At 46.5% G+C, this 24,844-nt stretch overlaps 2 protein-coding genes across 6 annotated transcripts in view; one reads left to right on the top strand and one right to left on the bottom strand.

The window, feature by feature from the left end:
* The window catches only part of TMEM218 (transmembrane protein 218), a 112,025-nt gene extending 110,893 nt beyond the window's left edge, over positions 1 to 1,132 (top strand). For all 5 annotated transcript variants that reach the window (XM_075839230.1, XM_075839227.1, XM_075839228.1 and 2 more), the window contains one exon: positions 846 to 1,132. In XM_075839230.1, coding sequence (XP_075695345.1) covers positions 846 to 980 — 135 coding nt within the window. In that variant the 3' untranslated portion in view covers positions 981 to 1,132. The remainder of the gene's footprint in view (positions 1 to 845) is intronic.
* A 4,414-nt stretch (positions 1,133 to 5,546) lies between these two features.
* LOC142662406 (high affinity cGMP-specific 3',5'-cyclic phosphodiesterase 9A-like) lies at positions 5,547 to 20,314 on the bottom strand. Its single transcript, XM_075840623.1, has 18 exons — positions 20,009 to 20,314; positions 17,973 to 18,043; positions 17,792 to 17,869; positions 17,668 to 17,711; positions 17,045 to 17,099; positions 16,211 to 16,281; positions 15,688 to 15,772; positions 13,586 to 13,670; positions 13,096 to 13,170; positions 12,426 to 12,512; positions 11,486 to 11,590; positions 11,163 to 11,245; positions 10,844 to 11,000; positions 10,403 to 10,516; positions 9,271 to 9,375; positions 8,393 to 8,521; positions 7,505 to 7,600; positions 5,547 to 6,192 (listed from the first exon to the last, which is right to left on the bottom strand). Exons 1-18 carry the CDS (start codon positions 20,075 to 20,077, stop codon positions 6,124 to 6,126), a joined length of 1,578 nt encoding a protein of 525 aa, XP_075696738.1. The 5' UTR covers positions 20,078 to 20,314; the 3' UTR covers positions 5,547 to 6,123.
* Between the last annotated feature and the right edge of the window lie 4,530 nt (positions 20,315 to 24,844).

Raw genomic sequence — 24,844 nt, 5'->3', positions numbered from 1 at the left:
ACTGGAAGCAAATATCTACAATGGTCTTCTATTCACACACTGTAAACATGGGGCACAGGGCACCCCCAGCGCAAGATTACAGGTCACGGGATCAGAGATAAACACAGGTATCTGTGGCTGACTTCTCTCCCGGCGGCCGCACTCGTCTGAGAACTAATTATAAGATGTGTTCCTCCCACCCCACCCCCTCTTCCCCCCCCCCCCTCGCAGCACTAGGGCTCTATCAATAATACATGACTAGGGCTTTACGCACTGAAGGTCCACTAATTGGCTAATTAAAAAGCGAAATGCGTTGCCCAGACAAACATGTCATCCACAAGAGACTCGTTCTGCGCTGAGGCCAAGGTCAGACTTAATATGGACTCCTCCGAATGACCCCTCGTGTTGCAGCAGCGTGTCGGCGCGGTCCCTGGAGCCAGTTCACAGCTAAGGACAGCTCAGGAGATCACCTCTTATGTGTTCACACTTGTTTCACGCCCGGCAGCTCCAGAATAACTTTTATTAGACTTGTGTGGACTTTCTTTCATTCTCCAGCTACGGGCGGAGCGCGTCTGTAATCGCAGCAGAACTCCGTAAGGATGGAGGTGTATGTATACTGACTATAGTAGTGAGGAGCGTACGGCCGTCAGATATTCCAGCCTCTGATGGCGACCTATGGCCATACATCTGTTCTTAAACGACATGCTGGGAGTTGTAGTTTCACATCAACTACAGAGGTACAGGTAGTATCCCCGACCCGTATGGTGTAGTCATTCCGGTTATATACTATGTGTGCTTTATACGATGTCCGCTTCCTCCTGATCCTTCTACGGGGCACTCACATTCAGATGTTCTCTGTCTTGTAGATTATAGACACGTTCTTCATTGGCCGCTATGTCCTGCTCTCCGTTATCGGCGTCATCTTCCTTGGAAGCCTCTTCTTGGCGCTCGTCTACTCTGTCCTGGAGCCGGTCTACGCCAAACCTCTGCGGGTCCGGTAACGCCATAAAATTCTGTTTCACGTGTGATGGCCATTTTTCTGTTTGGATACAGAGTTTATTTTCATATTGAATTCTGTTTCATGTATCAAACGTCTTATAATATTTATTATTTTGTTACATTTGTATAAGAAATAAATAGTCGTTCTTTCTTAGTCGGAGATTCGTGGGTTTTCTTGTAGTAATATCCGTTTTATCCTCCGCAGACATGAGCGCCCGGGGTGCAACTCACTAAATCCTGGTTATAGCTTGAAGGTGAGATCAAATTAGACCAGTAACAACCGACCTTTGTCACCTGCGATGAGCAGAGGTCGAGCCCCATTGACCCGTCTATAGATATTTTTACACTCTGTCTTGGTTGAAAGTTTTTAACTATGGAGCAGCCCAATATTGTTTCTCATTACAGAGGAAAGTCAGCGGTTTGGTAAGTTCTCGCTTCAAACAAAATCAGAAACCGCTAGAATATAATAAGATCATGAGTTGATAAGCTCGGACATCTGGTAGATCTCATTGGTATTTGAAGTATTACAGCAGAACTTCAATATCATCAGACCTGGTTCACACAGAATGTGTTTTTATATATTATTTATATATTTTTTATTTTATTTTTTATTTTATTTATTTTTTTACTTTTTAATGTGTCAGGACTGCAGCCTCTGCTGCGTACAGGTGAGAAGGTGCAGCAAAGGACACGTATGAAGCCAAGAGATGATTGGTGCAGTGTGTGAACGAGGCCTGGATGGGAATGGTCCACCTTTTTAATTGTCAAGTTTGTTCTTAGGTCCAGCATTCTGTGCTAATTCATTTCTTCAGATCGCTTTAGGTGTTCGGAACTCTGTTTTTCTGATACACCGCTCCAAATCTCCTGCACAAACATATGCATATAACATTTAGGCTTCCTGCAGCTGCCACTAGGGGGAGCTCACTGTACACTGTTCCTATTGAGTTTAAAGGGGTTTTCCCATAATCGTCTATCTAGGCGATAAATATCTGATCGGTAGGGGTCCGATTGCAGGGACCCCATCGATCATGAGAATGGGCTTACCTAGCTGTTCCTGGGAGCCCCATATGGAGTGGTAGTGTGCATTCTCAGCCACCGCTCCATTCATTTCTATGGGACTGCCGAGCGCTACCTTCAGCAGGCCCATAACAAAAGAATAGAGCGGTGGCTGAGAATGCACACTACCACTCCATATGGGGCTCCCAGGAACAGCAAGATAAGCCCATTCTCGTGATTGGTGGGGGTTCCAGCAGTTGAACCCCTACCGATCAGATATGTATCGCCTATCCTGTAGATAGATGATCAATAATTACTATGGGAAAACCCCTTTAATGTAGAACAGTCAGCAGTAAGCTCCTTAGCTCCCCCTAGTGGCAGCTGCAGCAAGCCAGAATATTATCTTTTTAAATCTTATGTATATGTAGGGGATATGGAGATCTGTATGAGAAAAACTGAGCGCCAATCCCTATAATAATGAGATCACAATTCTGTGCGGAATAATTTCTTCCTGTTAACAAAAAACAAAATAGTGTTTGAGGTTGGATATTCATTTTTGGTGGAATTGACAATTTTACACTCTTGCGATCGATTTATTTGTAAGGCCCCTGCACATGGGGCAGAAATATCCGCAGCAACATCCACATGTGACGAGTCCAGGGAGCCTAGCATTGTACATCGACAGGGTTCATTGTATATTGTGGTTCAGGACGTGGGGGCTGCTCAGTTATTCAGGGTGCGTCTTATGTTTTAGGTTATAATGGAGGGCTCTGGTGCTGAGAATAGGGGGGATATAAGGGTCACGTCCTAGAACGGGTCTGTGTGCGGTTTATATTGAGGATTTGAGTAACGCTGGACGCTTCATTGCTGTGTTCTGCATCTATGGCGCTTTGTGTAAATCCCAGCCCGACCTGCCCACCTCATGACCCTCCGCTGCACGCACGGAAAGTGACCGAATGACTCAGTTCACAGCGTTCCAAGATAATGCAAACTCATTTATTCTGGCTCATGAAACAGGAACGAAGGGTGAACGCACATGATTTATGTGAAAAGCTCAAAGTGAGAGCGTGGTCTGCGCCAGCTGGCTGCACCGCCTCAATCATAACAACTGGTTAACGTTCACGTACCCCAGGGGCAAATTCACACACATCAAATGGTCATTATCACGTGTCCGCAACTCCATCAACAATATCTGAAGAGATCCCTGGAAAAATGGGGCTTTCGTTACAAAAACAAACCTCCTTTCTCGAGTACGGCCACAGATTGGGATGCGGCTGATACTGGAGGCCGTCGATCTAAGGATCTCGTTACCGGTCACCTTTATCCACTACATATTTAAAGTTCTTTATTTTATTCCGCTCTGATGCTTTTTATCTTTATTCCCTGAACAGCTCTGAACAGTGACTCCAGCCTCTCTACATTGTCTATTGGAGTCTGAGGTAGTCATCAGAGGCTCAGGCTGCTACTGTCCTCATGCTTTAAACTGCAGCTCTGCTTGTTTTGATTGGCTTATGTGTATTAGCGCAAGCTCAGCGGCGCGTCCGTACATGGAGAGCAGATTATAATCATTCTGTCCTTAATGTAATGTAAACTCCGAGAAACGAAACCACCAGTGAGAAGATGATCAGGTAACAGCTACTCCTAGACAGAGAAGTGACCCAGGAAGGAGCCTGGGGGTCGGATTTAAAGTAAAACTTCTTTTTGCAGTCTATTATATCAGAGAATTGTTCTGTGAGCATTAAATGTTTTTATTGGAATCACTCCCTAGTGGGAAGGATTCTAAGAAGTCTGCAAGCGTTTAAGTGGGGGGGGGGGGGGGTAGTCTGTATTCTGCTGATGGCATCTGCAGGTTTGTAGTGGCAAATGTGAAAAACCAAGGACAGCAGCCTCCAGCTGTGCACAATGACATGTTGTTACTCCGGCACCGAATAGTCCAGAAATCCTGCTAATCTGGCTAATAACCTAAGTAGCCCCGTGCCGGACTAGTAGGAAATCACCGGATGCCATTGTCAGAAGATCAGAATGATCTACTCCAATGTGTTTACCTGCGCTCCATCGGAAACTCCTGTGGTTTGAGTTTTCCCAATAGTCCAGCACCTCGAGGATCCTGACCCTGCTGGATAATAGCAATTTTACTGTGTAAATGCATCAGTGCCTCCAAGGCATCCGTATACTCCGAGGCGGCCGGATACTCCGAGGCGGCCGGATACTCCGAGGCGTCCGTATACTCCGAGGCGTCCGGATACTCTAAGGCGTCCGTATACCCCGAGGCGTCCGTATACCCCGAGGCGTCCGTATACCCCGAGGCGGCCGTATACTCCGAGGCGTCCGTTTACTCCGAGGCGGCCGTATACTCCGAGGCGTCCGTTTACTCCGAGGCGGCCGTATACTCCGAGGCGTCCGTATACTCCGAGGCGTCCCTTTACTCCGAGGCGTCCCTTTACTCCGAGGCGTCCCTTTACTCCGAGGCGTCCGTGTACCCCGAGGCGTCCGTGTACCCCGAGGCGTCCGTATACTCCGAGGCGTCCGTATACTCCGAGGCGCAGACTTTGCTTTTTATCATTTTTGGCACATTCTCAAACACTCGAGAATCTTCGGGATAATTAGCTGCGCTCCGTCTAAGGAGGAAATTGTGCTATTGATTTAACCTAAGAAGCGACTGACGAATAATACTGAGCAGGGGCAGCGGCCGTTACCCTGTGAAGTTTATCGTGGCCTTCTATGGGGTGACGCTGGGCGCAGCGCCTGTTTTATCTTCGTGTTTTCTTACCGTCCAGACTTGTCGCGCTCAGACCGGGACATTACACACACGCATTTTTCCTGACCTGCTTTTCATTTCCGGGTCCCTATTGTTTTCAGTATTTAATGGGACTTTCCGGAGTCGTAGCCGGTGTTTCAGCTATTTTCCTTCTGTCTGAGCTGGCACCAGCGTCGGGTGCCCACAGTCCTCAGGGCATGGGGCGGATTTTATTGTGCCAACTGAGTGACTGCAGAAGTCTTGTTATTGGGGGTGGGTGAGATCGGAGGTCGTTACAGTATTCGGCAAGTTCCACTATTGGGTCAGGTTTGGATTCTGGCAGTTGCCATGCAGCACATTAGCCGCCTGCGTTTCTTTCTTTTTGTTTTTTTAATCTGATCCCACGCCATAGACCCCTGATTCACCCAATGAGGACAAAAGAGTATCCCTCTGGTGGGGTGGTATGTGTTGCCACTTTTTTTGTTTTAATGTATAAGAGCAGCAGACTGCACTTCTCTATATAGCGGCTGCCACAAAAATTATATATACCACGCAGTATACTCTTAACATTGTGGCCGATGGATACCACTACATACAGTGGCATACATCAGACGTATACATTGCGGAATACTCCCGACGTATAAAAAAAACCAAATGCAAATAGAGCCTAAGGTGGTCACAGATGTAAATGGCATATATAGAAAGTTACACCCGACCCCTGCTCTGCCTGTCAGTCTTTACTGTCATTTAGACATTCTATTCCAGATCTAGAGCTATAAACCCCCTGCAGATGTGATAATATCGCTGTAAATGGAAATAATCACATTGGAAACGGTAAGATGAATACACTTTTTATTTGAATACAGCCTGTGAGAAACGCTACTTCAATCTATGGGGGCTCCGGGAATAGCCCCGTAATCTGCTGCCCTGCGAAACCACAAAGAAAATGAGAGATGTGAAAAGTACAGAATCCCTGAATATGGAGTGAACGTCGGACGCAGGGGAGACGCGGACTGCAGGCGAGGAGGAGGAGGCGCGGTTCCATTCAGAAAATGCAGCGATCCGTCAGCGGAGGAGCTGCCAAGATCTGTTGTTATTTTAACCCGGCGTCTGAGCGTTGAACGGGGCTAATCCTTATTTAATGACTCCCAACATATTCCCCCAAATACCGAGTCCAAGAAACCGAGAGCTGCACCCCTGCTGTTTAAAGGCGCAGATCTGGCAAGAAAAAGGAGAGACTTTGAACGCAACATCAATTACGTGTTTAAGAAAACAGCGCGAGCGCCAGTCCGTGGACTGCCGGAGAGGTCAGTAATATTAATCATCGCCTTCTGCTGATGGCACCGGGGGCTCGGGGCCGCGCCGCCAGGTTTACCCTGGTTCTTGCACATGGGAAAGTAAATTTTGCACATCTACAAGATTTCTATGTTTCGCTTCGCTTTGCCTCCACCGGACAGGATCTCTGCTTTTTTCTGTTGGACCTGCGGAGGAGGAAAAAAAAAAAAAGTAAAAAACATTAAATCACGTCCGGAAAACAATTTCCGATGGACTCTGTGCTGAGAAGCTTTCACGCTCCGTTACATCGTATCGCACCGCCAAACTCAAAGCCCATTTCATAACTTATTTGCCATGAAGGTGCTTTAACAAGTAGACTGCCCCCTGCTGGTTTTACTGATTGCTGCACTAAATGCTCTCCTGCTGTTACGTCTGCGCTTATATCCCAAATTTACTGATCGACGCATTAGACGTGACGCGAGCGCCATGAGACTGACGGATCGTTCCCATTAGCGATTATTGGTATGATTCCAATGGAAACAACCAAAGGTGACGATCGCTTCGATCCATTAGGGGCTCAGCTATGATCAGTGACTCCAGCTCAGCTGCATTGTCTAGTGGAGTCTGAAATCCACTTCCTCTCTCAACAGAGGCTCAGGCTGCTGCTCTGTCCCTTATGCTTTACACTGCAGCTCCGCTTGTTCAGAATGCTGTGTATATAAGCACAAACTCAGCAGAAAGCGGATGTATTTCATAATCATTTTGTCCTCTCCATGTAACTAAAACACCAGTGAGAAAACAAAGATGATCAGGAAAGTGCTGCGCATTAAAACGGGAGAATAGAATGCGTCATATAAAGTTTGTAGGGTTTCCTTTTAACCCCTTGTATACAGTAAACGTTATGTGTCCACCGGCGTCGTTTTGATGCAGTTTCTCTCCCGTTTTGAGTGTAAATTAAAATTCATACATTTTTCTGTTATCTAATCTCTCTTTAGACTCCACTCTGTCTTAATCCAAGCAGCAGTGTAAAGAATGGTGGTGTCCATAGTTATGGATATAGGGATGCACTGATCCCCACAATTAATGTAGTGATCCCTTTGAGCAAAACTGCCGATATCGCTTTAAAAACGTACATCCAAGTGTGTGGCCTTATCCTGATATCTAGTGGTGGAATCTGCTCATGTTCGATCACATCTCATAAAACAATTTGACCAATAAAATGCAAAATCTCAATATTCCGCCGTCCCGAGTGGTTAGAAATGTGGAGAGAGAAGATGGCGCCACCTAGTGTGAGTGCGGAGGAAATACAGATACATCTTCTGCCCTTATACATGTAGGTATTTGCAGGCTGCTAGAACAGCGCCACCTACAGGCTAAAAAAGAACAACGTTTATCATGTGACGGATTCTAACCTTTAACTGATGCCTTATTAATGGTTATTTTCTTGTTTTAATTAATAGCGAATATCACGTAATAATCACGATGGCGTCTGATCAAACACGTATTCACACAACTCACCTCTGCCATTGCCTCTTCTAGCTGCATGAGCTCCTCGTAATGATCTCCTGCCTCCTGTAGAGGGCGCACCATGACCTCTTCTATCTGTGGGAAGAGCTGTAATAGATGTCAAGAACAGGGAAGTGGGATTATGGGTAAATGGGACAACACTGGCTAGAATACATCATCCCTATCGATATTAATGCCCAGTAAATCTAAGACCTTGAGTCGCCCCCTTCAGCAGTTTATCAGTTCTCCTGGTGACGTGTAATATGGCTCATCCATCCTAAGACTACTAATTATTTTCTGCCCCCTGCACACGGGACGGAAATCCTGCATATTTTCCATGTGGATTTGTGCATAGAAGACCAGGTATTACAGGACCAGCCATGTGTTGAACATTTTCCCCATGGAAATCAGAGCGCGCATGCTCAAAATCCGCAGCATGCTCATTCCGTTGCGGCTGTTCACAGCGGATTCCGCTCTTTTCAGTGTGGAAAGGGTGAAATCCGCAGTGAATCTGCAGCAAAATCCATATGTAACACATGTGGGTGCAGGACCGCACCTCTGCCGCTGTAACGCTACCTGTAGGGGGAGCCGTCCATTAGCACCCTTGCTACCAGGCTTACCACCTTGGCGCTGTGCCTCACCCCCCTCCCCCACAACCATGTGAAGAGGTGAAAAAGCTCCTGTCTCTGCATGTGGGGGGATGTAGTGCAGCAACAAGGGGGTTATACAGTTTGATCAAAATGTGGACGAAGAAAAATTCTGCTTAGCAGCAAATCCTGTGGAGTCCTGGAGGTGCGGAGCAGCTTGTATCATCCTGTTCTGGGGTCTCTCCTGGGGATATATTGTACGTCACTTCCTCTTCTTCCCACAGTTGTACATTATTAGGTGAAGCGCTCGTACCTTCATGACCGTCTCAAACATCGGAATCAGAACAAATTTAATAAATCCGATCTGGGCTTTGGGTTTTGTGACTTTTTCACGATCCATAAATGGGGTCACCGGGAGACCCTCTGACTTCTCCCGATCACTCTGTAAAGAAAAACATAAGCGGTAGTAAAGTGATCTGCAGTGAACAGATCAATCACTCCAGCTCATCCCGCGCCCGGCTGGAAGGTTGTACGAGTATTGGCACGGCCATGTAACTGCAGATATTTTCTATTGGTTTGCACGGTCTATCTGATCAAGACTTCACATTATAGCGGATATCGCTGGATGGATTTTAAGAATGTTACCATTCACTCACAGCAAGCAGAGATCTTGAAAATGGTCTGTAATTGAATGGAAAAAAATAATCCGACAGGAGATGAAAAAAATTTTTTTTGGGGGGGGGGTTTATATCGAAGACTACGTTTATGGGCTGAGTTGTGTTTTTTGCGTCAGAATCACAACTTTTCCACCACAAAAATTGCAACATCTGTTATTTGTTGCGGGTTTTACCCTCCCCCCCCCCCCCCCAGGGGAGAACCCGCAACAAAAGCAATTCTGCAGCATAGATTGACATACTGCAGATATAAAAAACGCACCGGTCAGTTTCTGAACGTTTTTTCCGTGGATTTTTTCGTGTGGATGAGAGTCCTTCAGATCTCCAGATCTCATCCACGCTGCTGCTACTGTATTATGCTGCGGCCTTACCCTCACAGTCCCTTGTCCACCTCTCCCTATGCGATGCAGTTTTTCTAGGGGCAGTAACCTGTGCTCACCTGTAGGTGTCGCTCTTGCAGCGCAGGGTGAGTAGACTTTGTTACAGCCTATATCAGATGACAGTAATATAGACACACCTGCATGAAATACTCCTCCAGCAGACAGTCCACCCAGGGCTCCGCCACCTCTGTGGGACGCACTTCATTGGAAATATCGCAGCATTTTATCAGCACCATCTGCAGCTGCAACAGAGAACAGAACATCGGCCGTCACCGCAATAAAATCTCCCAGCATTCCCAGCGCTGTTTTAGGGGACAGATAAGTCCAGGTTCACACCACGTTTTTGCATCCTGTTAAAAGGTTCTGTTTTTGTGTTGGGCTAATTTACCATTAAAACAGAATCAAAAAAATCGTGGCGCCTCTTCTCTGTCCCTTTTTATGGACAGGATCGGAGTCCCAGTGATCATACACTTAAATACTCTGTGGTTGATGATGATAAATGGGCTGAGTGGGAAACCCCTTCAAGTATTAACTAAAACCATCATTACTGAAGAGATTCCAGAAGCCGCACGCACCCCAGGTTTTATCCCACGCGCTCATTTTACCATTTATAGTCCATGTACTGTAACATTGTTGGGAGAGACCTATAGAGCAATGTTCATCCAGAGCTTCCAGGTTCATAGAAATTCCAAAATACCGTAATGACCGACACAGTAACGATCGAGCGCCGATCAAGGAGACCGCTCGTTGATTGACGCTCATTTCCTCCTTCCACACGGAGCAGTGATTGGATATGTAGAGGGGTGCGCGCTCCTTACTACGATCACTCGTCCCTATACATTTTCGTTATGGGGGCAGCGCGTCTCCCGGATTACACAGGAGATGAGCTGCCGACAACGATGATTTGTAATTCTCGATGAATGAGCGTTTGCCCGATCATTGGCCCATGTAACAGGAGAGCGAGAGGGGGGGGGGGAGGGAAAGACGTTACAATGTGCAGTGAGGTCTCTGGGGGTTCTCAGCACCCCTGATATGGGACAATGTAGTGATGATGGGGGGCAGGGAGGATTCTGACACTTACAGGGCAGTAGAAGAGAAGAAACTTAACTGGACATAACCATGGCGATATATAAACCAGTCGGGGTCTGGAAAGCTGGGTGACCACCGTTATAGGTAGTAAATAGTGGCGGTCGCCCAGCAGCTGGTACACATGGAGGAGACCAAGATAAATACAAGACTCCGGCCGGGGGATGGGACTCCGGGATTTACCGTTTTCACATGTTCCTCATTGCCGAAGTTGAAGTTTGAAATGACCTTTTTAAAAGACTCCAAGATGTCGCTGTGCCGAGCCATGTCCGTGGCGAGAATCAGGCGAATGATCGACTGTTAGGAAGAAAATACCCGAAAATTAGAACTTCTGAAATGTAAAACCCATCGGCGACCTGTGCAGTCCCCCCCCATCCCCCTGATGTCCACGTCTGACCTGTGCAGTCGCCCCCCCCATGTCCACGTCTGACCTGTGCAGTCGTCCCCCCCCCCCGATGTCCACGTCTGACCTGTGCAGTCCACCCGTCCCCGTCATGTCCACGTCTGACCTGTGCAGTCCCCCCGCCCCCCCCTGATGTCCACGTCTGACCTGTGCAGTCCCGTCCCCCCCTGTTCACGTCTGACCTGTGCAGTGCACCCGTCCCCCTGATGTCCACGTCTCACCTGTCGGATCTGTTTGAAGAACTCGGAGGAAATATTACTGAAGATGTTGTTTTCCGGTTGGGCCAGGATGTGGAACGCCACGGCGCAGTGATGGTTCTCCAGAGGAGATATATCATTGTAACGAATCGCCAGCTCTGTGTGCGCGTTAATCTGGTACCTGAAATAACCATGGATTTAGGAATCAATGTCATTATAAAAAAAAATCTCCAGGATCTGAACACAAGAACTAGCAATCTATCGGAGGGAAGTTACACTTGCTTCTTGCGGTAGATCGGGATTGTGGGGCAGGGACTTATGGGCTTCGTAGGGATAAACTTACGTGTTGTTGTATCCCGGATGATCAAGATCATGACACACAGCGGCCGTCATGAGAACCGCCAACTCCTCGAGCGACAGCCGGCCCTGAACGAGGATCAAAAACTACACGTGAGGTCGTTACATCTTAGATCCAGTGCATTGTGTTTTTGGGAAAGATGGGTGACCCCCCCCCCCCCCCCCCCATTACAGCCGCCACAGGGGTTTATCACCCGGCTTTCCTGGGAAAGGGAAATGTAATGGTGGCCATTTTGGTTGTTACCCAGCTTTCCCAGAATCAGATATAATTCTAATACTGGGTTAGTGGCTCCACTTTATCATCCAGACCTGGAGCTCGCAGAGGTGAATCATCCCGTACATCATCTGCGTCACGCAGAAGCAGTGCCGGAAGTTGTGGAACGGGTTGGTGCGGTAATTTTCTTGGATGCACAACTACGAAAGGAAAAATCGCAAAAATGTTAGCGAGCGGCGAGTAAAGTCAGAACAGGAAGGAGAATTATCCAAAGTGTCGTAGTTATAGATTTAGTAACGTCACCGCATGGCTGGCGGACCTGGACACCAATGATTTTTGGCAAAAATGGCGCACGTCTAATATGATGCGTTTTTTTCTCCACGTTCATTTTGATACGGTGACGTGCAACAACTTCGTGACCGCTCTCGCCAAATTTGGAAAGGGACTGAAAAAGTGGCCCGTATTTAGGAAAAACGGGGGGGAAATGGCGCCAATCTGCACCTGCTCGTAGCTGCATAGAGTTGATTTTCTTCCTGTCAGATTAAAATGCGGCAAAACGTACGAAGAGCCGTGAGCCGTTCAATAAATTTGGCCCAAATCTCACGCCACTCATTTACTTATAACGGCGTGAGATTCGCCTGTCATAGTAAATACGCGCCAATGTCTCCTCTTAACCACGGCCCTTTTATGTTGAAACTTTTAAAAACTGTTTAGGTCTGCGTAAAAAAACAAACACCATTTTCATCACAATTACAATGGTGGTCAAAGCAACATGTCGCTGCCACCCAGCTTTTCCATGATCCTGCATAAAAGTCTGTCCAGTTATAAAGTGTTGTAGAGCGAAGGCATCAAATAACTAGTCCAACTTACCGTTCAGGACTCTCTGGGAGCTATAATGGTTGTCACCCAGAAACAGTCATAACGAAGAATTTTTCACAATTTATTTACAATCCCCCCCCCCCCCATCGCGTGCTTCATGTCTCCTGTGCATAGATGTATCAGCGTCGCCATCTTGGCTTATTTTGGGGTACGTACCAGCCAGCGCTTCAGGGTGATGGGGTTCATGTTGAATTCTCGAACAAGTCCCAGGTCATGATACATAAACTCCAGACAGCTCAGCATCTGTGCAGACAAGAAGGCGACATGAGCAGCCGCACCCCATATGGCAGCACCTATAGATTGTGTGCGGGGAGACGGACGTTATGGGTCTGCCTGCCGAGCTCCCACGACTATAGTAAACCTGTCCTGGAGGCTGCTGGTCCCTATAGACGGATTACACTCTGCTGCTCAACTAACTGCAGTCTGGGAGAACTACAACACCCATCATGTCAGGCTTAGAAAAACGTCATTAAACTTCTCTTAATCCGGCATCCACTGGACAAATAACAAACATTCCGGATTATCCAACAGAAGCAGCTCAATGGTCGTTACTGTACAGCTCGCCATCATCATCAGGGGGGGACCGCCCCCATAAGATCATCACACTCCTCTCCTGAAATACTCTGTACTGCTGGGTGACCCTGCTCCTTCCACTCTGTAACAATCACTCTGTGACCTGGTCTCCATTCCCCTCCTCCAATCATGGCTCTGCCCCGTCACATGCAGCCCCCTCCTCACCCGAGTGGACGGGTCACTGACCCATATAAAGGCTGTGGTTACGGTTGGGGCAAAGATGCAGATGTTATTTTATTTCATCACAACAAACCTCATTATATTCCCAGTGCCAGACATCGAAGGTGGGATTCTTCAGGGTCTCGATGGTCTCAGAAGACAACGTGTACTGCGGAATAAAAGACCCCACAATATCACGGATGCGTCACATAGAGGATACCCCTCCCATTGTACGGATGGAGTGTATAGGACATTGGTTGTCATCATGTCCTGTGTACTCGTCTGAGTCACACAAAATCCCTCCCGGAACATCCAAACATGGTAAAAACACTGCAGCAATAGCTGCGTCCTCCCTCCGAATAATTCTATAATATTTCTGTTGGAATTCAGGCGAATTGTTCATTCACATACATCTTGTTACAACAGCCAATCGGATACATTCATGGATTAGACCGATAGATGCTGATTGGTTGCGGTGGTCAGTGGAAATTATACATTAAATATTAGGTCATACATGTAGACGAGTAACGGGCTAAATATTGGCTGTCACCATGGTTTGTGTATAGGATTAGTCACTGGTTTACCTTGGGGTAATTGGGAACATCCCTACGTGGGTTTATCCGGATGATGTCTCCAGAGCGGTTATATTTACAAGCACAGCTCAATCTGCTGAAAAAGACGTGAAGAAAGCGTAATCAGTGTAACAAAGCAACATCACTCATAGTGACACCTGTCAATCACAGGAAATCCGTGTAATACCAGTGACGCCTGTCAATCACAGGAAATCCGTGTAATACCAGTGACGCCTGACAATCGCAGGACATCCGTGTAATAGCAGTGACACCTGTCAATCACAGGAAATCCATGTAATAGCAGTGACGCCTGTCAATCACAGGACATCCATGTAATAGCAGTGACACCTGTCAATCACAGGACATCCATGTAACAGCAGTGACACCTGTCAATCACAGGACATCCATGTAACAGCAGTGACACCTGTCAATCACAGGACATCCATGTAACAGCAGTGACACCTGTCAATCACAGGACATCCATGTAATAGCAGTGACACCTGTCAATCACAGGACATCCATGTAACAGCAGTGACACCTGTCAATCACAGGACATCCATGTAACAGCAGTGACACCTGTCAATCACAGGACATCCATGTAATAGCAGCGACGCCTGTCAATCACAGGACATCCATGTAACAGCAGTGACACCTGTCAATCACAGGACATCCATGTAACAGCAGTGACACCTGTCAATCACAGGACATCCATGTAATAGCAGCGACGCCTGTCAATCACAGGACATCCATGTAACAGCAGCAACGCCTGTCAATCACAGGACATCCATGTAACAGCAGCGACACCTGTCAATCACAGGACATCCATGTAACAGCAGTGACACCGGTCAATCACAGGACATCCATGTAACAGCAGTGACACCTGTCAATCACAGGACATCCATGTAATAGCAGTGACACCTGTCAATCACAGGAAATCCGTGTAATAACAGTGACGCCTGTCAATCACAGGACATCCATGTAATAGCAGTGACACCTGTCAATCACAGGACATCCATGTAACAGCAGTGACACCTGTCAATCACAGGACATCCATGTAACAGCAGTGACACCTGTCAATCACAGGACATCCATGTAACAGCAGTGACACCTGTCAATCACAGGACATCCATGTAACATCAGTGACACCTGTCAATCACAGGACATCCATGTAATAGCAGTGACACCTGTCAATCACAGGACATCCATGTAATAGCAGCAACACCTGTCAATCACAGGACATCCATGTAATAGCAGTGACACCTGTCAATCACAGGACATCCATGTAACAGCAGTGACACCTGTCAATCACAGGACATCCATGTAACAGAAGTGACACCTGTCAATCACAGGACATCCATGTAACAGCAGTGACACCTGTCAATCACAGGACATCCATGTAACAGCAGTGACACCTGTCAATCACAGGACATCCATGTGACAGCAGTGACACCTGTCAATCACAGGACATCCATGTAATAGCAGTGACACCTGTCAATCACAGGACATCCGTGTAATAGCAGTGACACCTGTCAATCACAGGACATCCATGTAACAGCAGCAACGCCTGTCAATCACAGGACATCCATGTAACAGCAGCGACACCTGTCAATCACAGGACATCCATGTAACAGCAGTGACACCGGTCAATCACAGGACATCCATGTAACAGCAGTGACACCTGTCAATCACAGGACATCCATGTAACAGCAGTGACACCTGTCAATCACAGGACATCCATGTAACAGCAGTGACACCTGTCAATCACAGGACATCCATGTAACAGCAGTGACACCTGTCAATCACAGGACATCCATGTAATAGCAGCAACGCCTGTCAATCACAGGACATCCATGTAACAGCAGTGACACCTGTCAATCACAGGACATCCATGTAACAGCAGTGATACCTGTCAATCACAGGACATCCATGTAACAGCAGTGACACCTGTCAATCACAGGACATCCATGTAACAGCAGTGACACCTGTCAATCACAGGACATCCATGTAACAGCAGTGCTTCACACAGTGACACGTCAATCACATTTTTGCATAAAATCAACCATAGGTTTTACCTTTCATCATAGTTGACGCCGGCAGAGCAGGATGTCACTGACCTGTTACCTCTTTCCTCCATTTCATCCCGCAGCTTTTTCAGTTCAGTCTTACATTTGTCTATGTCAATAGTTTTCTGACCTTCAACTAGAAGACGAGCACAGGAGACATCAGCCACAGGGCGAGGCTTCTTATATGAAGAGGTCTCATCACAGACATTGGTGGCATCTCTCTAGAATAACACTAAAGTGACGCTAGGAAAGCTCCGCACCACACGTCTCCTGTCGGCCTCTTTCCCGGTGCCCACATGGACGGCCATTATAGTCATCGTCATCCATGCAGCCCCCAGAAAAAGAAGAGATTCTGTTCTGCACAAATTTCGTGAACATTTTTGGAAATCTTTACATACTCGCAATCACTTGGTAACGTCAGGCGGACGGTTTTACGGTGTATATTTTGTTTCATTGCTATAAAATTTTCTGTTGAATTTATATGATAGAAATTATCTTTTAGAAGATAAAACAGGGGAGCCCTACTAAATTATCTCTGAGGGGATCATCACTGAGTCACTTGTCAACATCTCACCCTCCATTCTACGCTCCAATGTTGTGAGGCGCTCATGGACTTCTCCCTTCAGCTCGCTAATCCTGAACGCTCTGGTGGAGAAGAAAAACAGGAAATGTGTTCAACAGTTGTCTCTATATTCACAACGTATCTTTACAGAGTCCAGAGCACCATTTTTTTCCTGATTCAGGGCTCCAGACCCCCTGCTACCCTTCACAAAGCCATTTTGGCTTTCTTCAGTCACTACATACAGAGATACAGCTCCCATAGAGTTACATGATAACATTATGCTGCCTACAGTCACCACTAGGGGGAGCTCCTTACATACAGAGATATATACAGCTCCTATAGAGTTACATGATAACATTATACTGCCTGTAGTCACCAATAGGTAAAGCGCCTTACATACAGAGATATATATATATATATATATATATATATATATATATACAGCTCTCATACAGTTACATGATAACATTCTCCTACCTGCAGTTCCCACTAGAGGGAGCTCACTGCATACAGATATATACATCTCCCAAAGTGTTACATGATAACATTCTTCTTCCTGCAGCCACCACTAGGGGGAGCTCACAACGGATTTTTTTTCAGCTCTCATTGAACTTCATAATAAATCTGTCTTCAGTAAGCTCCCTCTAGTGGTGGCTGCAGGCGGTAAAATTGTATAATTTATAGTAAACACATATTACAGAGTTTAGAGACCACCGTCACCCCCAGCTATCAGCACTCCAGAGTCATCTCCATATCATATTACATTATAGCTTCCATATATTCTATCTGACCATCTGTGTAGTCTATAGCAGGTATTATCATCCTCAGCCAGTCTTGGTCACCCACCTGGTAAATTCCTCTGTAACTTGTACCAAGAGCGTCTGGAAAAAGTCTTCTTTATCTGGAAAAACACGAGGAAGGTCTGGAATCTAAGAATTTGTTGCGGACTACATCTGTGGCCAATCATATGAATGTAAAAGTGACAGATAAAGAGCAGGTCATACACCAGCAGACACAACGTTACCGGAACACCAAGATCTCGATTGTCTGAAGACGCAACCACCAGAGATTCAGGAACGCCGGTGTCACAGTCAGAAGTTATTTAACATCTGGATTTTATACTTTTGGACGGGCTCAGAAATGACTTTTTTTTTTTGCATTTTTAACACCGTTACTGATCCGCTGGATGGAAGAAACTGAACGGATACGTCTTGGACCTTTGCACATGAACAGATAAGCAGCTGCTCTCTGTTATCAGCCAACCTTGTATGGATATGCTGTCCCATTAAATGCTCAGATTCTCCTATTTTCCGCTCCAGCCACTTCATACACATATTATATGGGGCTTGTATAACATTGTGTCTGTCCTGCCCGGATCTGCTGTGTAACCTGCCCTCGTATCACATTCTTCTGTCATTTTAAGTCAATTTGATCCCTTTTCGGTGATTTGTTAATCAGAAGAACGTTACCGGATTGTGGAGAGGCGTCCGGAGAGAGGATCCGGTACGGAGAACTGAAATTATATCAAATATTTGATGCACATTGTATGGTGTGGACGCCGGGCGATGACACAGTTTGGATATATGGACTCACTTCTTGCAGTTGGCCGGGATGGTGGGGTCACTGGCAATCAAGGCGCCTCGTCGGTCCACGAGGATAATGGACGTCTGCCTGGTGGTAAACATGTCAATGTACAAGTCCTATCTGGGTGTACGGACGCGTCGCCATGTGACATTGTACAGTATAAATTCACAGCTCTGTAAATGACCGTTACCTGGGGAGTCCGGCCGATGTGCTCAGGATCTGCTGGATGTCGCGGCTGCTGCTCTGCTGGCTGAAAACGATCTGAAAAAAAAAAAAAGTGTGATATTTTTTTTACCCAACTACCGCAGTGTTGACGCAATTACAATAAACCGGCCGATGTAAATATATCATTACCGTGAATACAGATAACAGCGGCAGCGCGGAGGGCGGTTATAGGGGGAGGTGAACAACATTGAGGGTCAGTTCACATACTGCAGTTTTTTCGCAACGGAATTAGTTGCGGAAAATCCGCAGCAAATAAAGTAGCAGCAAAGCGGATGAGATAAAACAAATATCATCCACACGCTGCGGAAATACGGAGCAGAAATTGAACTGCGATGCAGAGTTTTATTCGGCAGCGTCAATTGTATTTGCGTAAACGCTGCTTATTTGTTGCGAGTTTTCCCAATTGAATTCAATGGGGAGCCGGGAGGTAAATCCCACAACAAACAGCAGTTGCGTTTTTTGCGGTGGTTTCGCCACAAAAAACGCAACTCACAAAAAATATTTTAAAACATACCCAGAAGTCTGTGTTCCTCCCTACAGCGCGGCCTCTTGGGATGACGTTTCATCCCATGTGACCGCTGCAGCCGATCCGGGTGAAAAACTGTGCCACAGTTTGGTTCGGTTTTTCACCCAGAATTCCCTGCGGCGTACAGAGCGGATACGCTGCCCAGTGTGAACTCAGCCTTATTCAGAGATATCCGTGACATTTGTATAAAATGTCTCACAATTCACGATAAATGTCTCTAATAATAATAATAATATCTCTGAAGCACAAGCTCCGCCCCGGTATGACCGGCCATACATTTGCGGCACTTCTACCACGAACAGGCCACGCCCCTTTCTAGAGACGCCATTTAAATCAAACTTGTATTCGGGGCTGATGCCCCGGTCATATTCCTGGGCTGCCATAGAGGTGAATGCGCCTGTACCTCCATTTGGCTCCGAAATCACAAGTCCATACAAATCAGACAGAATATAATGTGGCTGCTCCGTCTGACGCCGTGTGCACAGCGGTACAAGTTTGCTTTCCTAGTGGGGAATATTTCCGGAGCTTGTATTCTGCCATGTGCACGCGCCTTATGTATGACGTGATCGGCTGTGTCTGGTAACAGCGGCTTCTGAGGTGACTTCCAGTTTCACTGCTCTTACAGTAAAGAAGCCTTTGGCTGCCGGAGTTCTTTACCTCTCAGAGTTGTATGGAGTGGCAGCGCGCACGCTCAACCGCCATAATATACAACGCCTCCTCACTGTGGTCGTCTTGGGGAGAAGGGATGGGGACTGGGATCCCCTGTTCTAGGGATCGGTGACGCTCCCAGCAGTTAGACCCCAACCAATGTCACATTTATAACCTCTCCAGTATTGGAGTACCCCTTTAAAATTTAATCAAAGCAATACTCACCCCTACCATAAGAGTAAGGGTAAGGCCCCAAGTCGCGGCATTGACAGCTGCGATGCGGCTGAAAACATTGCGGCATTCTGTGCAGCGCTATTGTCTAATTTCTTGTTAACGGCCACGCGGCGTTGCGGGTAAATCTGCTGGTTACCTGAAATATCGTACCGCCATAAAAACGTGCCGCGTCATGGCCGTATGTAAATAAAGCTTACACATTGAAAAGATCTGCAAATAATATACTTCAAGATCTCTGCACGCTGTCAGTGATTGGAAACCTGTCATGACCTAGTCCTGCACGCACAGCTGAGAATGTCCTGAGCAGGCATAAGTAACTCTTACCTAGACTGATACACTGTAACAAACCCTCAGCTGTGAGAAGTATTAGGTCTGTACAGCTTCACATCCTCTGAATGTAAAGAGAGAATGTTATCATTAACTGACAGCAAACAGAGATCTATGCAAATAATGAAGAATTGAAACTCAAAGTCTACTAAAAAGTTGCCGAACTTTTCGCCAGATTTCTAACACCGGGGTGACTCTTTCTGGCCCCTCCAGCGTCGCCCCACAATATTCTACTCTCGTACATCAGACACCGGAGTAGAACGCACCTTCTGCACCTTTCCGTCCACCTCCAGGAAGATCGTCTTCTGCTTGTTCGCTGAAGCTGCGGATCCCATCTCTTGTCTGGGGACGGTCGTTGTCACCTGCAGGAACTTGTCGCGTGTTAGGGGGTCTCCCGACCTAGTCTTTCCTGCGCTGGGGAAATATTTGCTGCCCTCGTCTCTGATGACCGTGTCTCGCACTTGGCGGGCTGCGCTCTTCTCTCGTGCCGGCTTTGATCATTACAATCTAAATATAACTGGCGGTCACACTTAAAAAGGACAGAGAGAGAAGGCGTCACAATACGTCTGGTTGTCATGGGAAAGAGCCTGTAATAAGCCCTCTCCACATGCTCACACCTGGGGCCCGGCCCCTTCCAGAGCGTTCTACACCTGGGGAGACATTGGGAATCCGTCCGCTGAGCCAGAAACAAGGACAGAATATTACCCAGAACCTACCGGACGGGAGATGGAGGCTCAGGATCATTAAATCGAGCTGAGCTGCAGTACCGGACACAACCTGGGGATAGGTGTGGCACTGTTTTTGGAAGTCAATGTCCTTGTCGCAGTTTTTTCCACAATTGTCAAAACCCCAGCAGTTTTTAAAAATTGGCGCAGTTTTGCGGTGAATATGAAAAATATTACGACGAGAAATGCCACAAAAAACAACTCATGTAAATGAAAACTATGGGTCTATTTAAACAGTGAGGTGAAGTTGTGGTTTATTGATGCAAGTTTCGCTAGAATTGCGGCAATTAACTGCGATTTCACCTCACTGTGTGAATAGACCCTTAGATCTTTTTTTTATTTATTATTATTGTTGAGCCCGTCCCCAGCTGTGGCTTCCTAAACGCTACATAAATACACAAATCTATGCAACCGCATCAAAAAAATGCAACAAAAAGCAGTAAACCGCTTGCGTTTAAAATACGTTTTTTTTCAATACGGTTTCAAAACGCCAAAGCCAGGTTTTCTGCGGTTTGGGAAACACGCCGCCACTGCCCCAAAAAAAGCCACCTAAAAAAAAAGCCACGTTTGTTTTAAACTTTCTCATGGACTTAGAGCTTACGTCTGGACGCGGCATTTTTTGCTGTAGAAAATGGCAGGGAAAAGATGGCTGCCGGTAAACGAGCGCCGAATGACGATATAGCGCTTCGATCGGTTCTCATTTCGATCTATTTACATGGAGCAATCATTGTACTGTAGGGGGACAAACAAGATCTCTCGTTCCAATACATTTGCATATTGTTGGCGGCAGCTTCTCGGTTTACACGGCGAGACGCGCGGTCGACAACAGTGATTTTTACTGCCGCATAAAAGATGGGATCAGCCGACAAACGAGCGTTCCCCTGATCATCAGCCGTGCAGAAGGGCCTTTATCTAATAGGGAGTTTCCTCCAGAGCTCAGTGTCGCCCCCTACTGAGTAATGCACTGTATACAAGTTTTCAAGAGGAATGGGGTGAGGGTCCATTCACATGTAGCGAATAAGGGTCCATTCACATGCTGCAGTTAAGGTGCGGTCAGAAACGCATCCCTGCAACCGCATGAAAACGCACCAAACCGGTAAAAACGCTTGAGTTTTTTGGATGCAGTTGCAACATGTGAATAGACCCCTATTGTGTTGGGTGATTAGGAGATGATCATTAATTGTGGTCTATGTTGAAATCCCACCCACCAAGGAGAGGTTGTCAAAGCCCCACCCCTTTAAATTTGCAAACATGGAAAGAAATTTTGTCCAGGCAAAGTTAAGTTTCTAGTATAACGGATCAGAAGCCGTCGGCATCTTGTTGGGGGCAGCAGCATGGACAGCGGGGGCCATAGTTCATCCAACAATTACTGTGCCCAACAATGTCCTCCTGCTGGACTAATAAATGCAGGGTAATATGACAGATACTACAGATCTCGCCCCCATTAGACACGGCCGTGCTGAAGTTGTGGGCGGTTATGCGGATGGTCCACGTGTGGCTCCGAGCTCACTCTCTACCCAAAAGACTCCAACGATTCTATTTTAAGGGCTCAAACTTTACACCCCATCTGTAGATTCGGATGCCGCATGTGACCGTCTCCATTTCTTGCCCACTTCCCAACAACCCTCAATATTCTGCAGAGTATCTCCACGTGTGGCCGGGAGGTCGTCAGCGCTGCATCAGTTCCTAACAATTCCCCGGCGGATATTAATTTATGAGGCCAAAAACCACCTGCTCAGCATCTGTCCGGCCGGCTGCAGCAATTATCAGTCACATTTGCGCCTCTTCTTGCTTCTATTTCCACAACTGACTAATCCGGAGCTCATTATACACATCAGTCTGAGCACAGGGGACCCCACGTGTTATAATGATGAGGAGGGGGATGAAGGATGAAGGACCACAACTCTACACTAGGAGCTTTTCTATTCCAGCACAGACCTGGAGACATCAGATATAAAGTGGCGGTCCAGTCCTACTAACAAACACTGGGAAAAGCGCAAAGTCTTGTACTACATTTACTCCATCCAGCAGGTGTAATCCAATGTGAAATACCAGAAGTCCTGACAGTGAATAATATGAATTGCTTCTTTATTTGAGAACAGTTTGGTTAATTCACTGTCACTTTAAGGCTGGGTTCACACAACCTATTTTCAGGCATAAACGAGGCGTATTATGAAATACGGCTACAATACGTCGGCAAACATCTGCCCATTCATTTGAATGGGTTTGCCGACGTACTGTGCAGACGACCTGTCATTTACGCGTCGTCGTTTGACAGCTGTCAAACGACGACGCGTAAAATGACTGCCTCATCAAAGAAGTGCAGGACACTTATATACATTATATGCAGGACACTTCTTTGCAACGTAATTTGAGCCGTTCTTCATTGAACTCAATGAAGAGCAGCTCAAGATTTACGAGCGTCTCAGACGCCTCGCATAATACGAGGAGGAGCTTTTACGGCTGAAACGAGGCAGCTGTTTTCTCCTGAAAACAGTCTGTCATTTCAGCTGTAAAAGCCATGTGCACATACCCTTATAAAATTCACTGATAGCAGAATAGTGAGTGCAGCTCTGGAGTATAATACAGGATGTAACTCAGGATCAGTACAGGATAAGTAATGTATGTACACAGTGACTCCACCAGCAGAATAGTGAGTGCAGCTCTGGAGTATAATACAGGATGTAGCTCAGGATCAGTACAGGATAAGTAATGTAATGTATGTACACAGTGACTCCACCAGCAGAATAGTGAGTGCAGCTCTGGAGTATAATACATGTTGTAACTCAGGATCAGCAATGTAATGTATGTACACAGTGACTCCACCAGCAGAATAGTGAGTGCAGCTCTGGAGTATAATACAGGATGTAGCTCAGGATCAGTACAGGATAAGTAATGTAATGTATGTACACAGTGACTCCACCAGCAGAATAGTGAGTGCAGCTCTGGAGTATAATACATGTTGTAACTCAGGATCAGCAATGTAATGTATGTACACAGTGACTCCACCAGCAGAATAGTGAGTGCAGCTCTGGAGTATAATACAGGATGTAGCTCAGGATCAGTACAGGATAAGTAATGTAATGTATGTACACAGTGACTCCACCAGCAGAATAGTGAGTGCAGCTCTGGAGTATAATACAGGATGTAACTCAGGATCAGTACAGGATAAGTAATGTAATGTATGTACACAGTGACTCCACCAGCAGAATAGTGAGTGCAGCTCTGGAGTATAATACAGGATGTAACTCAGGATCAGTACAGGATAAGTAATGTAATGTATGTACACAGTGACTCCACCAGCAGAATAGTGAGTGCAGCTCTGGAGTATAATACAGGATGTAGCTCCGGATCAGTACAGGATAAGTAATGTATGTTCACAGTGACTCCACCAGCAGAATAGTGAGTGCAGCTCTGGAGTATAATACAGGATGTAGCTCCGGATCAGTACAGGATAAGTAATGTATGTACACAGTGACTCCACCAGCAGAATAGTGAGTGCAGCTCTGGAGTATAATACATATTGTAACTCAGGACCAGTACTTACAAAACTCCTTTTATCAGTTACTGTCCTAGACATAAATATTCCCTTTTTAGAAAGCTAATTTAAGGGGAACCTGTCACCAGCATTTCACCAATCAAACCAGCAATACCTGGTGGTAGTGGGTGAAAAATCATTTCTATATAACCTAGAATTATCTTCTTAGTCGGCTCTGTACCTTTAGTATTCAGTTTTTTAGTGTTCCCGCGCCGTATGCTAATGAGCAGAAAAGGGTCATATCTTCATTCCTCAAGCCTTTCTCCGCCTCCTTACTTTTGACTGACAGCTCCTCGCCTCTCCCCAGCACACACTAAATCCGAATAACTAGCCCGGATGAAGCAGGGAAGGGTGTCGGACCATACACGACTGGTGCGTGCGCGCTCTCTCTCTCTCTCTGATGAGATTTCGCCATTCAGGGCAGGCCAGTTTTTAGCGGTGGGCGGGCATCAGAAGAGGAACGTACGGGACTTGCCGGAAAATGACCATAAAAGGCGCGGAATGTTTGCGGACTGTTATTTACGGTCGGAGGAGTTTAGGAGCGGGAATAATGACAATGAACTTTTGACAGCAGCGGCCAGCGAGGGGTGAGGAGCGATCAATAGGTGAAATGCTGGTGACAGGTGCTCTTTAAAGGTCACGCACGGCAGATTTTTGTGACTGTAAATACGTTCCATACAACTGAATGGGCTGTTTCTGCAGCAGGTGCGTGGAATTCAAGTCCCATTAAGTTTAATAGGAGTGTTGCAGAAATTTCTGCAATAAAACTGCTGCATGTGAACAAACCATAAGGGTCCTTTTAAACCGGCCAATATTGGCCTTAAAAACCAGCGCCGATC

The sequence above is a fragment of the Rhinoderma darwinii genome, chromosome 10 (genome assembly GCF_050947455.1).
Source record: "Rhinoderma darwinii isolate aRhiDar2 chromosome 10, aRhiDar2.hap1, whole genome shotgun sequence".
Classification (NCBI taxonomy): domain Eukaryota; kingdom Metazoa; phylum Chordata; class Amphibia; order Anura; family Rhinodermatidae; genus Rhinoderma; species Rhinoderma darwinii.
Note: the sequence above shows the minus strand (reverse complement) of the source record. Positions and strands in the feature narration are given on the sequence as shown.